General features: G+C 44.0%; 1 protein-coding gene across 7 annotated transcripts in view; it reads right to left on the bottom strand.

Annotated features, from left to right (window-relative positions):
* The window catches only part of ttc7a (tetratricopeptide repeat domain 7A), a 143,438-nt gene that overhangs the window by 32,453 nt on the left and 91,767 nt on the right, over nt 1-19,218 (bottom strand). For 6 of the 7 annotated variants that reach the window (XM_061910939.1, XM_061910936.1, XM_061910933.1 and 3 more), the window contains one exon: nt 3,020-3,222. The exons of the other annotated variant lie outside the window; for it this stretch is intronic. In XM_061910939.1, the coding sequence (XP_061766923.1) occupies nt 3,020-3,222 (203 nt within the window). The remainder of the gene's footprint in view (nt 1-3,019; nt 3,223-19,218) is intronic. 7 annotated transcript variants of the gene reach the window in all.

Consider the following 19,218-nt stretch of genomic DNA (forward strand, 5'->3'; position numbering starts at 1 on the left):
TCATCTACAGGATATGTTGCTGCTTTTAGATCTTGCCGCTGCTTTCGATACCGTCGATCATAACATTTCATTAGAATGTATCACAACACGTATTAGTATGTCAGGCATTACCTTTTCTTGGTTTAACTCCTATCTTACTGACAGGATGCGATGCATCTCCCAAAACAATGTGACATCAGAGTATGTTAAGGTAGCATGCAGAGTTTCACAGGGTTTGTTCAATTCTTGGCCCTGAGCTCTTCAGCATCTACATGGTGCCGCTAGGTGACATCATACGCAAATACGGTGTTAGCTTTCACTGTTATGCTGATGACACCCCACTTTAGATGCCCCTAAAGCTGACCAACATTCCAGATTGTAGTCACCTGGAGGCATGTCTAAATGAAATTAAACAATGGATGTACAGCAAGGTTTTGCATCTTAATACTAAGAAAACGGAAATGCTGATTATCGGTCCAGTTCGACACCGGCAGGTATATAATAACACCACCTTAACATTTGACAAAAAAACTATTACACAACGACTTGGTACATCCATCCATCCATCCATTTTCTACCGCTTATTCCCTTTTGGGGTCGCGGGGGGCGCTGGTGCTTATCTCAGACTCAATCGGGCGGGAAGCCGGGTACACCCTGGACAACATTCACACTTACATTCACACACTAGGGGCCAATTTAATGTTGCCAATCAACCTATCCCCAGGTGCATGTCTTTGTAAGTGGGAGGAAGCCGAAGTACCCGGAGGGAACCCACGCAGTCACGGGTAGAACATGCAAACTCCACACAGAAAGATCCAGAGCCCGGGATTGAACCCAGGACTACTCAGGACCTTCATATTGTGAGGCAGACGCACTAACCCCTCTTTCCGACTTGGAACAGAATCTCGTTATTACCTTCCACCCAACTCTTTCATTTGAGTCACCCATGAAGAGCGTTACTAAAACAGCCTTTTTTCATCTCCGTAATATCGCTAAAATTTGTTCTATTTTGTCCACCACCGACGCTGAGATCATTATTCATGCATTCGTTACATCTCGTCTCCATTACTGTATTATATTATTTTCGGGTCTCCCTTTGTCTAGCATTAAAAAGTTACAGTTGGTACAAAATGCGGCTGCTAGACTTTTGAAAAGAACAAGAAAGTTTGATCACATTACGCCTATACTGGCTCACCTGCACTGGCTTCCTGTGCACTTAAGATGCAACTTTGAGTTTTTACTACTTACTAATTGGTGTAGTGCCATCCTTTTTTTTTTTTTTCCAAGATGGCGCTGCTGTAGTGGCTGCTGTAGGCAGGAGCTCTGTGCTCTTGTGTCATCCTTTTGTGTTTCCCTCTTGTTTTCATGTGTTATTATATTTTTCTGCATTTTGGTCCGGGACCCTTTGGGACTATGTGACAAGGGGTGGCACTTTCGTGACCCCTGTGGTGCTTTTTTTTTTTTTTTGTGGACTTCTGGATCTGCCTCCTGGGAGCCTTTTGGCCATAGAGACCAGCTGTTGGGTGTCTGCTACACCAGAGTCTGTTTGGAGGGACTGGAGGAGATGCGGATGAGGGGACAGGGCTGCGGAGCTAGCACTGAGCGCTGGGACAGAGAGGCTCCGCGGTGTCTTGACTGGGTGAGCGGGTGTCGGACACCTCAGTCACCTTGGACGTATCCTCGCTCATCCATGCGGACTGGACACTGGCCGAGAGTGGAGTCGGCTGTCTTGGTTGCTTTGTTGGGTCTGCTTCTGTCTCTGGCCATGCTCCCTCCTCCCCAGCGGACGATGGCGTGGAACACCACAGAGGCCACCACAGTGGATATGTTTCTTTTACTTTTTATTCATAGCTGTATGTAGAAGTGTCTGGTTGTATCTACTGCTTTAATGTATTTAATGTCCTCTGTGTTCTTTGATGTTTCCCTCTTACACACATGGAAGAGGGATGTGTACCATGGCTATGAGTTGTTCTTTTCCCTTGGCCTCAGTCTGCACCCCCACTCCAGGGCCTAGGCTAAGACCGATTTTTTATTTTAATTTAATCTTCTATTTTTTTCCTCCCCCCCCCCCCTTGTTTACCTGTATGTCATCTTTTTTGTAAGGGGTGCTGGAAACCGGCAGACCCGTCAGCGATCCTGTTCTGTCTCCCTGTAATGTTTGTCTGATCTTGAATGGGATTGTGCTGAAAATTGTAATTTTCCTGAAGGAACTCTCCTGACGGAATAAATAAAGTACTATCTAATCTAATCTAATCTAATCTAATCCTATCTTGCTGATTGTATTGTACCATATGTCCCGGCCAGAAATCTGCGTTCAAAAAACTCTGGCTTATTAGTGATTCGCAGAGCCCAAAAAAAGTCTGCGGGCTTCAGAGCGTTTTCTATTCAGGCTCCAGTACTCTAGAATGCTCTACCAGTAACGGTTAAATATGATACCTCAGTAGAAGCATTTAAGTCCCATCTTCAAAATCATTTGTATACTGTAGCCTTTAAATAAACCCTTTTTTAGACCAGTTGATCTGCTGTCTCTTTTTTTCTGCTCTGCCCTCCATTATCAGGTGACCGTAGGTCAGCCTCTTTTCATCAGTTGGTGACATCTCTTTGCTGCTGACTTGTCTCCATTCAAAATGATCCCCTGATGACCTCCCAATGGACTGGTCTTTCACATGAAGTCGGGATCCAGGGGACCACTCCTTACGCGTCAGTCGGTGACGTCTCTGCGCCCCGACGCGTCTACATGCAAGACGATCCCCTGCTGACCCCACTATTCTTAAGTGTATTTTTATGCCAAAAAAACAATACAACAAGCAAAATGTAGCTGACATACTATTTGGTGTGTACAGTGTACCCAGGTAAGTATGATGGGGCTCAGCCATTTGAGGACTCCAGTGTATGTCTCAGTGTATCCATAAATGATGTGTGTGTCAACACAGCAGTATATAAGTCAATATGTGCTTGACTTTTCCATTGCGAGACTGTTAGAGGGTTGTACTATTTCTATTTTATATTATTGATTTTAAAGCATCTGGTGGTTGCTCACCATGTACACCAGTATGTGCTCCCCAGTAGGATGGATGGCCAGAGCTTCATCGTAGAAACTTTTAGCTTCATCCATTTGACCTCGGAGTTCACCTAGGCGGCCCCGCTGGAGCAGCACAGAGTGTGAGTTGGGGTAGAGTGAGCTGGCCTCTGCTATGCAAAACTGGGCTTCCTTCAGTCGGCCATCCTCCATGAACAGCTCCCCTGTAGCAATTGATGCATGGATGAAAAGAGTTATGATAAAGTCTTAACTACAGCCTAGGTTTGCAGCAGTATGTTGAACTAGAAACCGAGAAACAATGTTACACAACCATTCACAGACACAAACTAGAGGGCCGATATAGAGTTTGAGAACTTTGATTGATACTTTTATTAGTAGATTGCACAGTTGAGTACATCCATCCATTTTCTACCGCTTATTCCCTTTCGGGGTCGCGGGGGGCGCTGGCGCCTATCTCAGCTACAATCGGGCGGAAGGCGGGGTACACCCTGGACAAGTCGCCACCTCATCGCAGTTGAGTACATATTCCGTACAATTGACCACTAAATGGTAACACCCGAATAAGTTTTTCAACTTGTTTAAGACGGGGTCCACTCATGGAACTCCTGCTTAAAAAGGCCTGTTACATACTAAAACGGCCTTCACCCTGCCTCCAGGAAGAACATAAAAAACCTAGATACTAACTTAGGCACACATATAGGGTCATGCCTGCAAGTTTGACACAGCCCAATGAGATTCAGATGTGGTTGATTGGAGGATCATTCCATGATGCCGCACCACAGCATATAAGCCCTTAAGAAAATATTCACCTCTAAACAATCACACCACTAACCGAGAGATAGCCAGCTGAGTGGTGAAATTTACTAAAGGTTTGCATGTACTTAAAAACTTACAAACTTAATAGCTCACGCAAAACTGATCTACTAAACGTGTGCAAAGTGTTAAGTCTGTTAAGTAATCATAATAAGGCGTGAAATCCATTTTGCATCTCTTTCTTCATTAACATGCAGAATATATGCCTATCATCAAAACGTCCACAATACTGGGAGGAGAAATTGCAAAGATATTACACATCACATGCTATGTTATTTATTAACACTCATCACCGTTTTGGGAGCACTATTTTGTATATTTTATTTAGCACGTTTGAAAAGGACATGCGAGCTGATTTCCTCAGCGCATTTATTTCTGTTTCCGTAGCAGTGCACTTCCGACTTCTGGCCACAAATGTGTGTTCCTACTTCTGGAAACAAAGATGTGTGTCTTCTAATCATGGCAGACTTGGTAACAGACAAGAAAGACCACTTTAACTTTAACTTTTGGACAATTGACGATTCACAACCTTATATTTCTGGAGCTGAATGAACGGAGGATGAACTGCTGCTGCATCTCGTAGCCAGGACGAAGAAGAGGGTAAAACGCTGGATCAGACTGAAGCCGAGAGAGTGAGGTTGGCGTGACTTTGACGCTGTAAATTTGGAACTTGAAGCCAAGCTATTTCGACATAAATGTAGCGCTTACCCAAAATAAACTGGAAAATGACTTCCCCAGCCAGCTGGTACAAATGCACAAATGAGTCACTTTAATATTGATCATGATACACCCAGCGAGTCTTGTGTGTTACTCCATATATACTCTGTCTAGCTAGCAGTGTACAAACAAAATATAAAATGTGGGCCAACACTTTACAGATACTGTAATATTATTGCACATGTTTTTCAGTCAGTACAGATTGGTGTCCTGTCGCAGTGTTGTGCATTATAAACTCATACGCGATGATGGTGCTGACTTAGAAGCTAACTTATTTTTTGCCATAGCTAGCTTTTACGGCTAATTCCAGAGCATGCCAATGTGTTTCACTGGTAGAAAAAGGGTTATTCCCTGTTTGCTCTTTCAATAAAAATGTAGCTCCAGCGTGATTATTATACAGGTTACGGAATGTAAATTAAGTATTATTGGCAGTTTTTGAATGAACTTTTAAAGTGATTTAGAGGTAGAATTGATTGCTGCCATTTTTTGCATTGCTGGCCAACTAGATTGAGACGATTTTTACATGTTGAACTGCAAAAAAAAAAATCGTTTTGAATTATGTATTTTTTGTATCTTAAACACAGTAGTGCAGCCTCTCTCCCATGCACTTTTAGCGGTCAAAATAAAAAAAGTGGTGTCAATCTAGATGCACTGCATGACTTCTTCTAAAATGCCCATAGAAAGTGGTGAATGTCTCCTGAATGTTTGAAAACATAGCAAAATGCAACATGTAGGCACATAACATGAATGTGCAGCAAATTAGCGTCTCCATGGTGATGCCCCCGTATAGTAAATGCAAAATCCTCATTTACATACAGTAAGGTGGTCTGCCCCAATTTACAATTGCACACACACAGTCTCAGTAGATCACAAACAACACGCCCACTAATAGTCAGTGATGGCAAGTAACAAGCTACATGTAGCTAAGCTACATAGCTTAACTACATTTCCCAGTAGCTTTGAGGTAACTTGGTTACTTTTTGAACGAGTAGCTATTCCTGTGGCTAAGCTATTTTTAGACTCATGTAGCGATGTAGCCTATATCAAAGCTACAAGCTACGAAGACAGAAAATAAACTGCCAATCCAGGCCCAAAAATAATACGGAGAAAATACAATGACCTTGATAAATGAGAACAACCATACATACGGGAGGAAATCTTAAATGACTTGTTGGCGTTCGTATGATGAGTCACAATTGGCTAAGGTTGGAGTGAAACACTACAGGCTGGCCAATCAGAGGCAAGATAAAGTGGGTCATCAAACCAGTAAGCAAAATCATAACAGACACATTACATTGCTCATGTCAATGCCCCAAATGTCTTTTAGTTGTTTACTATTAAAACCAAATTCATAACTGCTCTCTTCATTGAAGACGTGGAACATAAATTTAGGAACACACGTTAAGGTGAGTTAAGTTTATGAAAAGCTATTTTTTTACTGTAGGTAGACAAAATGAATACAAGTATAGGGGTAGGCTAAAGAAAAGGCCAACTAAACAAACACATAAAGTGGGGTGCAGGGACCCCTCGTGGTAGTTGTAGGATGTCCCCAGCTAAATGTCAGATAATTAATACAAACCCCGTTCCCATATGAGTTGGGAAATTGTGTTAGATGTAAATATAAATGGAATACAATCATTTGCAAATCATTTTCAACCCATATTCAATTGATTATGCTACACAGACAACATATTTGAAGTTAAAACTGATAAACCTTTTTTTTTTTTTTTTTTCCAAATAATCATTAACTTTAGAATTTGATACCAGCAACATGTGACAAAGAAGTTAGGAAATGTGGCAAAAAATACTGATAAAGTTGAGGAATGCTCATCAAACACTTATTTGGAACATCCCACAGGTGTGCAGGCTAATTGGGAACAGGTGGGTGCCATGATTGGGTATAAAAACAGCTTCCCAACAAATGCTCAGTCTTTCACAAGAAAGTATGGGGCGAGGTACACCAATTTGTAAGCAAATTGTCGAACAGTTTTAGAACAACATTTCTCAACAAGCTATTGCAAGGAATTTAGGGATTTTACCATCTACTGTGCGTAAAATCATCAAAAGAGTCAGAGAATCTGGAGAAATCACTGCACGTAAGCGATGATATTAAGGACCTTTGATCCCTCAAGCGGTACTGCATCAAAAATCGACATCAGTGTGTAAAGGATATCACCACATGGGCTCAGGAACACTTCATAAAACCACTGTCAGTAACTACAGTTGGTCGCTACATCTGTAAGTGCAAGTTAAAACTACTATCCAAAGCAAAAGCCATTTATCAACAACACCAAGGAACGCCGCCGGCTTCTCTGGGCCCGAGCTCATCTAAGATGGACTGATGCAAAGTGGTAAAGTGTTCTGTGGTCTGACGAGTTCACATTTCAAATTATATTTGGAAACTGTGGATGTGGTGTCCTCCGGAACAAAATAACCATCGGATTGTTTCTGTATAGGCGCAAAGTTCAAAAGCCAGCATCTGTGATGGTATGGGGGTGTATAGGTGCCCAAGGCATGGGTAACTTACACATCTGTTAAGGCACCATTATTGCTGAATTGTCCATACAGGTTTTGGAACAACATATACTGACATCCAAGCAACGTTATCATGGACGTCCCTGCTTTTTTCAGAAAAACAATGCCAAGCCAAGTGTTATAACAGCGTGGCTTCATAGTAAAAGAGTGCGGGTACTTTCCTGGGCCGCCTGCAGTCCAGACCTGTCTCCCATCGAAAATATGTGGCGCATTATGAAGCGTAAAATACGACAGCGGAGACTCGGACTGTTGAACGACTAAAGCTCTACATAAAACAAGAATGGGAAAGAATTCCACTTTCAAAGCTTCAACAATTAGTTTCCTCAGTTCCCAAACGTTTATTGAGCGTTGTTAAAAGAAAAGATGATGTAACACAGTGGTGAACATGCCCTTTCCCAACTACTTTGGCATGTGTTGCAGCCATGAAATTCTAAGTTAATTATTATTTGCAAAAAAAAATAAAGTTTATGAGTTTGAACATCAAATATCTTGTCTTTGGAGTGCATTCAATTGAATATGGGTTGAAAAGGATTTGCAAATCATTCTATTCCGTTTATATTTACATCTAACACAACATTCATATGGAAACGGGGTTTGTAGTATTGGACCCTAATTGTGTCCATTTGTACACTCTCAGTTACATTAACATTGATTTTAGACATGTGGGACCATATATATAAATGCCTTTAAATGTAACTTTCATGCAGCAATCTACCTTTGCATTGTAGCTTGCTACAATTCTGCGGAGGTGGCTTACCCTGTACTGTAACTTAGCTACATTTAATCGAGAGTATCTTATAGCATAGCTTACTACATTTTACAAGTAGCTTGTCTTTCACTGCTTATAATAGACAGAATTTTATAGATTGCATATGCTTTTTAGCGCCAGGTATTTAGATCTTAGTAAATCAGGCCTTTGGTCTTCTCTTGAATTCTATGTGAACACAATTGTGTAAACCATATAGTGTAACAAATGTGCCGATTGCATGTTCATACTATAGCTTCATCTTCAAGAAATTAGATGAGATTAGTGAGGACTTCTGTGTGTATTTTGTATGTCATCCTAACATGAAGTCTCCTCATTGTGTGTTTTTTTTCCTGTGACCAATCAGGAAGTGAGATTGAGACAGGAAGTGACCGATGAGAGGAGGAATGCTGGGAAGGAACTCAATCTATCCATTACACAAGGGACACACATGAGCACACATTTTTGCCTCATTTCTCAGCACATGAATAGCTGGAGTTGAAGGTTGGATATAGAAAATAACCTTCAAAAAATTGCAGTACACAACAAGGGACATGACCCTGACATGCTTCCTCTCATTCAACTCCCTTCAGCCCAAGAGAGTAGTGCAAACCTACTGGTACTGTTGCAACATTTCTCTTTTGGATGCTCTCTACTGTGTACAATACATTTACTGTCTCATTTCTGCTATAACTGTGCAGAATCAACTCCGGGGCCCATTTTCTGTGCTTTGGTGTGTTCCTCTGAGTAAGGACGTATTTGGCGAGTTTCAAATAAAATGTGGTTGAATGCCAAGTTTAGACTTGATGAATAATTTTGAGAATATAAGCAAATTTACTAATCAGAATCCTAGCTCATGTAATGATAGCTTCCAGAGAGCACATGAAAACACGTGGACAGTAGTTTCTTTAGCATGTACAATTGTCGTGATCCGTCAGCAGGTCACGTCCAGTGTTGGCTTTTGTTGTATTGATCTCCTCGGTTTTGGATTTAGTTCTGTTCCGAGCACTTTTCCCCTCCTTTCTTTCCTTTCCATTGCTAGGAGCCTAGAGGCCACACCTGTCTGTCATAATGATTAGCATCCCCACCTGTTGTAAGGCTAATCATCTCTCTGATTTATAACCGTCTTGCCAGGCAGTAAGCGCTGGTCCATTGCTCACTTCACGCGACGAGTTACATTCCAGGTTTGTGTCTGTTTCGTTAGATTTTTAGGTGTATGCTCAACTATAATGCCTTTGCTATATTGCCGCTAAGCTACGCTTGCCGTGAGCGTCACAGGCTACTAGGGGCACAACAGCTTTTTGTGTATTTTTACCTATCTTATGGATAAAATATTCTTACTTGCACTTCGCCTCCTGCTTGTCTTTTGCATCCTGGGAAACAAAATCTGCGTATATGCGGTTCTCGCAATGGAAAGCAGCAGCAGTCGTGGTGGTGTGACTCCAAATACGAGGAAGAGGAAGTGGACAACGTGCACCTCTATTAGGGGATGTATGAGGCATGGGGCTTGCTGATGTCGAAGATTACAGAGAACCGGTACTTTTTCCGGGAAAAAAACGAGGAAGTTGGACCGTGTCTGTCCCGGTGAAGTAGCCACCCTGCCGTCTTGTTCTTGCGCAAACCTTCTCTTCACCAGACCTAGGCACTGACAGCTGCTTCTACCCCGCCAGTTTAGCCCGAGCATAGTACAACGGACACACACCTGGCATCTGTTTCCTCTGCTTGTGCTACCGTACAAAGCCGTCAGAGCTCGGATCCATTGCATCCTGGTGATGTCACCATGTCAACAGTGTTCCCTAGGACGTGCACGTAAGTGGGGGGAACCAAGATGCTGGGTGACAGGTCTTATTTGTGAGAGCAGTATCTAAAAATAATTTAAACTTGTGAAAGCGGCTTGTGTTTGATTGAAAATAAATGTAATAGTTTATCTATAGTCTCTATGCGTTTCATTTGGCTGGACTTTGGAAGCTGTTCCTTTGTACTATGTCGTCTTCTGGCTCGAAGAGAAAAAGTATAGCAAGGAAGATGGCGGAAAACGCTACAACTTTAGCCTCAAAACCGCTAATTGAGAACTGCCATGACTATTGCATCGGTGAGGACAGCATGAAAAGTTTTCTAATGAATGAAGAAGACTTTCCTTAACACCGGAAAAACCTCCCACCAAAAAAGGAAAAGATGAAATGAATGCTAGCGACATTGTTGCTACGCAATCCGTACTAATTAACACCCGCTCGGACGAGCTGAACGCCTGCTCGGACGAGCTGAATAAGTGAATCTAGACCAACACCACTCAAATTGCCAGCCTGAGCATTAAAGTGGAACAAGTCTGAAAACAAATGAGCGAGGGAAAGGGGAGAGTTTCTGAGCTGGAACTGGCTGTGGAGGGGGATACAAAATTAATCAGTGCACTTCAGGAACGCATCACCGAGATAGAGAGATATTCAAGGCGAACCTGAAAAGCATGGTGTGGCCGAGCGTGTGGAGGACAGAGATGTATTTGAAGAGGTTATTAGAGATTGCCAGGCTCTGCTGCCGCCTAATGCTGAACGGCTCCCGAATGTTATCGACACCTGCACCACGTTAGAGTGAAGACTCCGAAAGGTAACAGGGGTGTTTTCGTGCAGTTTTTCTCCCGTGTGCACAGGGCTGCAGTCTGGGCCGCTGCTAAGAATTCCTCTTACTTGCGAGGCATCGGGTTGCGCTTAGTTGAGGACACAGCCGACAGATAAGCAAGAATGAAGCTATGGCCACTGGTGGGTGAAGCACACAAGGCAGGGAAAATTGCCTACTTTGTAGGTGGTCAAGCATTTATTGACAAAGAAGAAATCCCTCTTCCAGTCTGAAGATACACCTTTCAGACATTTACTTACTCCTGACTTTGTTATTTTGTTGAAAGAGTTCAAACTTATGCACCAGCCGGTGTTTGCACTTTTTTTAATATTAATATGATACTGTTACCAATGCATCTAATTGATGTTTCTAAATACAAAAGCATTTTGTTTCAAGCTTGTCTTTATCTATAGTTTGTCTCAACGCCAGGGGGTTAAGGCAAAGCTTGAAATGCGAAGCTACTCATATTATTTTTGTTCCTGTCCAATAATTCAATAGTTTTTGTTCCTGTCCAATAATTCACTGTAATATTCATTTCTACATGATTGTAGTATGTTTGTTAGCTTGTTTTTATACTTTTTGTACTTATTTTCTGCCTCTGTAGTTCTTTGTGCTATAAATTTTCTATATAGTTTATTCTTCTTACAAGCATTTTTTGATCCTTGTGTCATGGTTGATTATTCTTTCTCTGTTTTCAACTGAGTTGTTTCCATGGACAATGTTTGTCATAAAGTATTATGAACTTGTTTAAGAAATGTTCATATGCTTCATCAACCTCTTTTTCATTGTACACATTGTCCCAATTTTGGTTTTCGAGCTCAATTTTGAGAGCAATCATCCTCTTCTCTGTGCAGTCTTCGAAATGTCCTTTTCTCTTCCATGTTCTTCTTTTAGTTTCCATCATATATTGTAAAAACTGGCAGATGATCACCAACGTCAGTTATAAGTAGACCACTTGTAGTATTATTATCAAAATCATTGGTAAAAATATTATTAATAAGCATGGCACAGTGTCCTGTGAATCTGCTTGGCCTTGTGATTTTAGGATATAAACTGATGCTGTACATTGTACCAATTAAGTCATAAATAGACTTTTGCTTGTGAGGGTTCAAAAGGTCACCACATAAGAAAATTATTTTTTTTACCATTGTCCGTGTAATTTGCCATGATCCATTCTTGAAATGTTTCTATACTTGACTTAGGTGATCTATATATATATACAACTGATTAATATGTTTTTGATTTTTTTCCAGACATATTTCAATGGTTATACATTCTAAGATATTAATTATAGAAAATTACATGTTTTTTACCACTTTGTAGTTCAGGTTCTTCATCACGTACACAGCTACTCCTCCTCCATTTTTGTTGGTTCTGTTGATGTCCTTCAGATCAAAATATAATCTTTTTTTTTTATCATCAATCCATGTTTCTGTGACGGCGATCACTTTGAAGGGTTTGTTGATGTGTTTCAAAAAGTTCTTAATGTTGTTGTAATTTGCATACAAGCTTCCGCTACTAAAATTAATAATTGACAATTTGTTATCAAATTTAATGATGCTATCATATTGTTCATCTGTATAATAAAAACAATTATTACTGATTTTGGAGAAAACATTTGTATCTGGCTCTCTATCATTTTCCAAATCCTGGTTTTTGTGATATTTGTTGCAGAAGTTTTTTAGTTCCATATTTTCTTGTTTAACAATCTTTGATGTTGTTTCAATAATCTCTATAAGTGTAGGTGGATGCACTCCTGAATCTAGGTGTTCTTGTTCAGTCGTCCCTTGGAACATAGAAGTGTTGATGTTGAATTTAGGTGTTTATTTTCTGTTAGAGTCCATTATCATCGTTGTTGTGGAAGCTGTGTAAACTTTAAAATTTGTCCAGGTCTTTGATGTCATGGACACGTATTTTTGCTTCTGGACTTCCATTCAGCTTGATGTAGATTTTACAGTTGGCGCTCCAAGTTACCTGGATTTTTCCATGCTTTCTCAAGTGGGGTGCTTTCTTGGCGATTCCAGCATTACGTTTTTTGAGATGCTCATTCATGTACATATTTCTTTCTTTTCAGCTTCTTTCCCTGTCTCAGCAATGCCATTTTAGATTTTCTGTTTAGGAGTTTCACAAGGACGACTGGAGTGGCGTTGTTGTTTCTTCCGTTCAGTGGGATGCATGTTTCGATGGTATTAATGTCGATTTCAATTTCCTTTAATTGCAGAAAGTTTACCACTTGCTGTTCTGCTGAGACAATATCCATTTCATCTGGTTCACCTCCATTATTCACAGCTTTCGCATAAGATCTTGGTTTAATTCGGTGCCCTGTCACGATGATATCATTCATTCGTTTATCCTGATCCATTTCATCTACGATATTCCAGAGCATGTTGTTGTCTTCTTGAAATGTCTTCATTTGTTGTCGCGTTTCATAGGTGTCCTTTTTTATGCTGTTATTCTGAGTTTGCAAACTTTCTATATTTCCTGCAAACTTTTTATATCTTGTTTGTGTTCTGTTGTTGCTTTTCTCAGATCTTTTTTAATTTCTTCTTTCCATCCATCCATCATTTCTTTCATTTCTTCTTTAAATTCATGAAATAGTTTTTGTAGTATCCCTTCTTCATTCCCATCATGTCCTGTGTCCACCCTCAAATCTTGTTTCCCCTTGTGTCCTGTGTCAGCTGACACCGAACGTTTCGGGATTTCAGTTTTTCCTTACGTCAGTGCCTCTTGTGTCTTAAACGGCAATTGCTTCTTTAGCGACTTGACACACTTTTAACTTGTTTTTTTTCAACAATTCCATACCTTGCACCTGTCAATTTATATCACTCTGCATCGTCGGAAGCACTTTAAAACAGCTATAAACTTGCCATAGCTTTTTGTTGTTAGACATCCATCCATCCATCCATCTTCTTCCGCTTATCCGAGGTCGGGTCGCGGGGGCAACAACCTAAGCAGGGAAACCCAGACTTCCCTTTCCCCAGCCACATCGTCTAGCTCTTCCCGGGGGATCCCGAGGCGTTCCCAGGACAGCCGGGAGACATAGTCTTCCCAACGTGTCCTGGGTCTTCCCCGTGGCCTCCTACCGGTTGGACATGCCCTAAACACCTCCCTAGGGAGGCGTTCGGGTGGCATCCTGACCAGATGCCCGAACCACCTCATCTGGCTCCTCTCGATGTGAAGGAGCAGCGGCTTTACTTTGAGTTCCTCCCGGATGGCAGAGCTTCTCACCCTATCTCTAAGGGAGAGCCCCGCCACACGGCGGAGGAAACTCATTTCGGCCGCTTGTACCCGTGATCTTATCCTTTCGGTCATGACCCAAAGCTCATGACCATAGGTGAGGAAGGGAACGTAGATCGACCGGTAAATTGAGAGCTTTGCCTTCCGGCTCAGCTCCTTCTTCACCACAACGGATCGGTACAACGCCCGCATTACTGAAGACTGTCGATCTCACGATCCACTCTTCCCTCACTCGTGAACAAGACTCCTAGGTACTTGAACTCCTCCACTTGGGGCAGTGTCTCCTCCCCAACCCGGAGATGGCATTCCACCCTTTTCCGGGTGAGAACCATGGACTCGGACTTGGAGGTGCTGATTCTCATTCCGGTCGCTTCACACTCGGCTGCAAACCGATCCAGTGAGAGCTGAAGATCCCGGTCGGATGAAGCCATCAGGACCACATCATCTGCAAAAAGCAGAGACCTAATCCTGCGGTCACCAAACCGGAACCCCTCAACGCCTTGACTGCACCTAGAAATTCTGTCCATAAAAGTTATGAACAGAATCGGTGACAAAGGACAGCCTTGGCGGAGTCCAACTCTCACTGGAAATGTGTTCGACTTACTGCCGGCAATGCGGACCAAGCTCTGGCACTGATCGTACAGGGAGCAGACCGCCACAATAAGACAGTCCGGTACCCCATACTCTCTGAGCACTCCCCACAGGACTTCCCGAGGGACACGGTCGAATGCCTTCTCCAAGTCCACAAAGCACATGTAGACTGGTTGGGCAAACTCCCATGCACCCTCAAGAACCCTGCGGAGAGTATAGAGCTGGTCCACAGTTCCACGACCAGGACGAAAACCACACTGTTCCTCCTGAATCCGAGGTTCGACTATCCGGCGTAGCCTCCTCTCCAGTACACCTGAATAAACCTTACCGGGAAGGCTGAGGAGTGTGATCCCACGATAGTTGGAACACACCCTCCGGTCCCCCTTCTAAAAGAGAGGAACCACCACCCCGGTCTGCCAATCCAGAGGTACCGACCCCAATGTCCACGCGATGCTGCAGAGTCTTGTCAACCAAGACAGCCCCACAGCATCCAGAGCCTTAAGGAACTCCGGGCGGATCTCGTCCACCCCCGGGGCCTTGCCACCGAGGAGCTTTTTAACTACCTCAGCGACCTCAGCCCCAGAAATAGGAGAGTCCACCACATATTCCCCAGGCACTGCTTCCTCATAGGAAGACGTGTTGGTGGGATTGAGGAGGTCTTCGAAGTATTCCTTCCACCTATCCACAACATCCGCAGTTGAGGTCAGCAGAACACCATCCGCACCATACACGGTGTTGATAGTGCACTGCTTCCCCTTCCTGAGGCGGCGGACGGTGGTCCAGAATCGCTTCGAAGCCGTCCGGAAGTCGTTTTCCATGGCTTCCCCGAACTCCTCCCATGTCCGAGTTTTTGCCTCAGCGACCGCTGAAGCCGCACACCGCTTGGCCTGTCGGTACCTGTCCACTGCCTCCGGAGTCCTATGAGCCAAAAGGACACGATAGGACTCCTTCTTCAGCTTGACGGCATCCCTCACCGCTGGTGTCCACCAAGGGGTTTTAGGATTGCTGCCTCGACAGGCACCAACTACCTTGCGGCCACAGCTCTGATCAGCCGCCTCGACAATAGAGGTGCGGAACATGGTCCACTCGGACTCAATGTCCAGCACCTCCCTCGTGACATGTTCGAAGTTCTTCCGGAGGTGGGAATTGAAACTTTCTCTGACAGGAGAATCTGCCAGACGTTCCCGGCAGAAGCTCACAATAGGTTTGGGCCTGCCAGGTCTGTCCGGCATCCTCCCCCACCATCGCAGCCAACTCACCACCAGGCGATGATCGGTAGAAAGCTCCGCCCCTCTCTTCACCCGAGTGTCCAAAACATAAGGCCGCAAATCCGATGACACAACTACAAAGTCGATCATGGAACTGCGGCTTAGGGTGTCCTGGTGCCAAGTGCACATATGGACACCCTTATGTTTGAACATGGTGTTTGTAATGGACAAACTGTGACGAGCACAAAAGTCCAATAACAAAACACAACTCGCGTTCAGATCCGGGCGGCCATTCTTCCCAATCACGCCTCTCCAGGTTTCACTGTCGTTGCCAACATGAGCGTTGAAGTCCCCCAGTAGGACAAGGGAATCACCCGGGGGAGCACTTTCCAGTACTCCCTCGAGTGTACCCAAAAAGGGTGGGTACTCTGAACTGCTGTTTGGTGCGTAAGCACAAACAACAGTCAGGACCCGTCCCCCCACCCGAAGGCGGAGGGAGGCTACCCTTTCGTCCACTGGGTTGAAGTCCAACGTGCAGGCTTTAAGCCGGGGGGCAACCAGAATTGCCACTCCAGCCCGTCGCCTCTCACTGTCGGCAACGCCAGAGTGGAAGAGGGTCCAGTGCCTCTCGAGAGAAGTGGTTCCAGAGCCCTTGCTGTGCGTCGAAGTGAGTCCGACTATATCCAGCCGGAACTTCTCCACTTCGCGCACTAGCTCAGGCTCTTTTCCCGCCCAGTGATGTGACGTTCCACGTCCCAAGAGCTAGCTTCTGTAACCGAGGATCGGACCGCCAAGTGCCCTGCCTTCGGCTGCCGCCCAGCTCACATTGCACCCGACCTCTATGGGCCCTGCTATGGGTGGTGAGCCCATTGAAGGGGTGACCCACGTTGCCTTTTCGGGCTGTGCCCGGCCGGACCCCATGGGAACAGGCCCGGCCACCAGGTGCTCGCCATCGTGCTCCACCTCCGGGCCTGGCTCCAGAAGGGGGCCCCGGTGACCCGCGTCCGGGCGGGGGAAATCTGGGTCCATGTTTTGTCTTCTTCATAGAGGTCTTCGAGCTGCTCTTTGTCTGCTAGACAAAGAACAGCTCTTTGTCTGCTAGACAACCGCTTTGAATTGTGGTAAGGCGCCGTTGGCTTGAGGCTAACGGGTCTTCCAACTCGCCTTATTTCAGCGTATCTGTGCCTCTCAACTGACCAAAATCAGGTCGAAGAGGCCAGGTGTCTCTCCTGTGGCTGTGATCGCAATTCAGTGGTCAAAATCTTCAGACTTATCAAAAACTCCGGTAGTAGATGCAGAGCGTTTTTCTTTGCTTGAAACATTGTTTTGATCGAAAAATTCAAGAAAAATCCACAGCTTATTCCAAAATGATTGTTTGTCTGTCTCCCATGTAATTGCGTTGTAGAATCATTCGACATCAGCTGTGTCAAAGCTTTGTCTCTTCCTAACAGGTATTTACTTACGAACAAAGTCAAAGAGATTTATTTCAAGATCATTCATTGTTATTACCCTGTGAAGACTGTGATGGTTAGATACTAGAAGGACATTGATATTACCCGCACCGTATGTAACATGCATCTAGAGACCGTTTACCAACTGTTTCGGACTTGTGAAAGCACTCGATCACTATGGCAAAGCAGCTCTTGTTTCATCTTGGACAAAATTTATGACAAACTTGTGGTTTCTTAAAGATGTGCTATTTGGATTTACGATCTGAGAAAAAACTTTAAAATTAATTTTACCTTTGCAAACTTATCATACTATTGGCTAAGTTTTATATTCATAAATATAAAGTTTTCAATACCCGACCTGTGTTTTGTGCCTTTTAAAAAAGGGTTACAACGCTATCTAACTCTAGCAACCAAAAAGCTGAGAAAACACTATATTCTACAATAAATTCCTTTATTGAATTAACAACCCCATGGCGCTGTGTTATATTGTTTTTGTACTTGATTTAAAATGTCCTTGTTAGAATTTCATGTTTTGTAATGTTTGTAAATTTTGAACATTTTAAACAAAGGTATATATAAAAATGTGTTTACCGTAAAGAGAGAAAGAGAGCGACTCACAGAGATTGAGCTTGTTGTAATGAAATAAATAATTAAAAATAATCATTAAGAAAAAAGATTGTGCTTGTTGTTTTTGAACGTTGTATTTCGTGGAATGAAGAAAGAAACACGGACAAAAAACAAAACAAAAAAACGTGCACGGAAACAACAGCCATGCATGATGACACCTGTGGCATGTCCTGATGACATCACGCTGCTCAAAGACTCTCTTTCAGATGCACATTCATGTTTTCCTGGCCCATGAGCCAGCTTTCACCGAGAGACATTAAATTATATACAACTGACACTATGGACATTTTGTTAAAGTATAATGCATATATTCCCTGAAGATGCAAGATTCGCCTGCCTCACCTGCTCCACATTTTTCCAAGGCACTTGCTCCGGGCATGTTAATGCACTGTTCCAGTCCCTGCTTCACGGCGTCTGCCTATGCCTGTAACCGCTCCGCTGCAACTTCCTGTGCATGTTCCTGCCTAACTTAAAGAATGTGGGGAATCTGCATGAGAGGAAGCTGCCGCCCTACTCCAGACCTCCCTCCCAACCTTGGCTTCTGCTCCTCCTGTGAGAGAGAGCATCTTGTATCCGCTTCCTGAGGAGTTGGGGGTTAGCATTGGCGGCTGTGCCATTGAAGATGCACAGCTTCATCCTGCAAGGGCGCTGCTCGCCTGTTCACCAGCAGGGGCGCTGTCAGCTCTAACTCCAGTACCAGCTCTTCCTCTTCCAACACGTGACCAGTATCAAGTGAAGTACAGCGCGAAGTGGTACTGGAAGGTTTTTTGTGGAGCTGAAGAGGGAAGATCTGTTTCTTGTGCAGAAGAAGCCCTCTCTGTGGTTCCCCTGCAGACACAGCCACCTTCTGCAAGGCCTCTGCTACTAGCTACACCAGTGGGTTTGACGCCACTGGCTACTCTAGTCGGTCCGATGCCACCTGCTCCTCCGATGGGTTCGACACTGCCTCCAGTGGGTCCAGCGCCGCCTCCAGCATCGGCTACAGTGGTTCCAACGCCACTTCCAGCCTCGCCCCCAGTGGGTTCGGCGCCACCTCCAGCCTTTCCTCTAACCAGCTTTGTCTCTTGCTCTGTAGCCAGTCAAGATGCAAGGTCGCTCGGGGAGGCATAGTCACAGTTTTACTCCAACATAATCAACAATATCCCTGGCAACTCTAAGACATTCTTCTCCACCGTCAACCACTTTCTGCAACCACAAACCTCCAAACACCATAACACAACAGCTGATCAATGTAACACCTACTTTGAGTTCTTCAGAACTAAGGTAAACGACATCCGGTTCCTCCTTACCAGCCCCGTCACTCAAATTGTTCCAACCATCATCCCACTGCCTCCGATCCCTAACCCGCTCTCATCTACCAGCACAACAGAGCAAGAAATTGCGGACATTGTCAGAGGAATGAAGCCCTCTACCTGTGCCCTGTACCCCTTTCCCACCTCCCTAGTCAAAACCAACATCTGTACAATAAGTCCCCTGATCACCAACATTATCAACCTCTCCTTCCAGACCGGCCACATTCCATCAGCTCTTCAGACCTCCATCCTTACCCCTCGTCTCAAAAAACCCTCCCTCGACCCAGACACCCTCTCCAACTACAGGCCCTTCTCAAACCTCCCGTTCCTCTCTAAAATGCTAGAGAAAGTAGTCTTCTTCTCAACAACATCA

This window comes from Nerophis ophidion, linkage group LG09 (assembly GCF_033978795.1).
Source record: "Nerophis ophidion isolate RoL-2023_Sa linkage group LG09, RoL_Noph_v1.0, whole genome shotgun sequence".
NCBI lineage: Eukaryota > Metazoa > Chordata > Actinopteri > Syngnathiformes > Syngnathidae > Nerophis > Nerophis ophidion.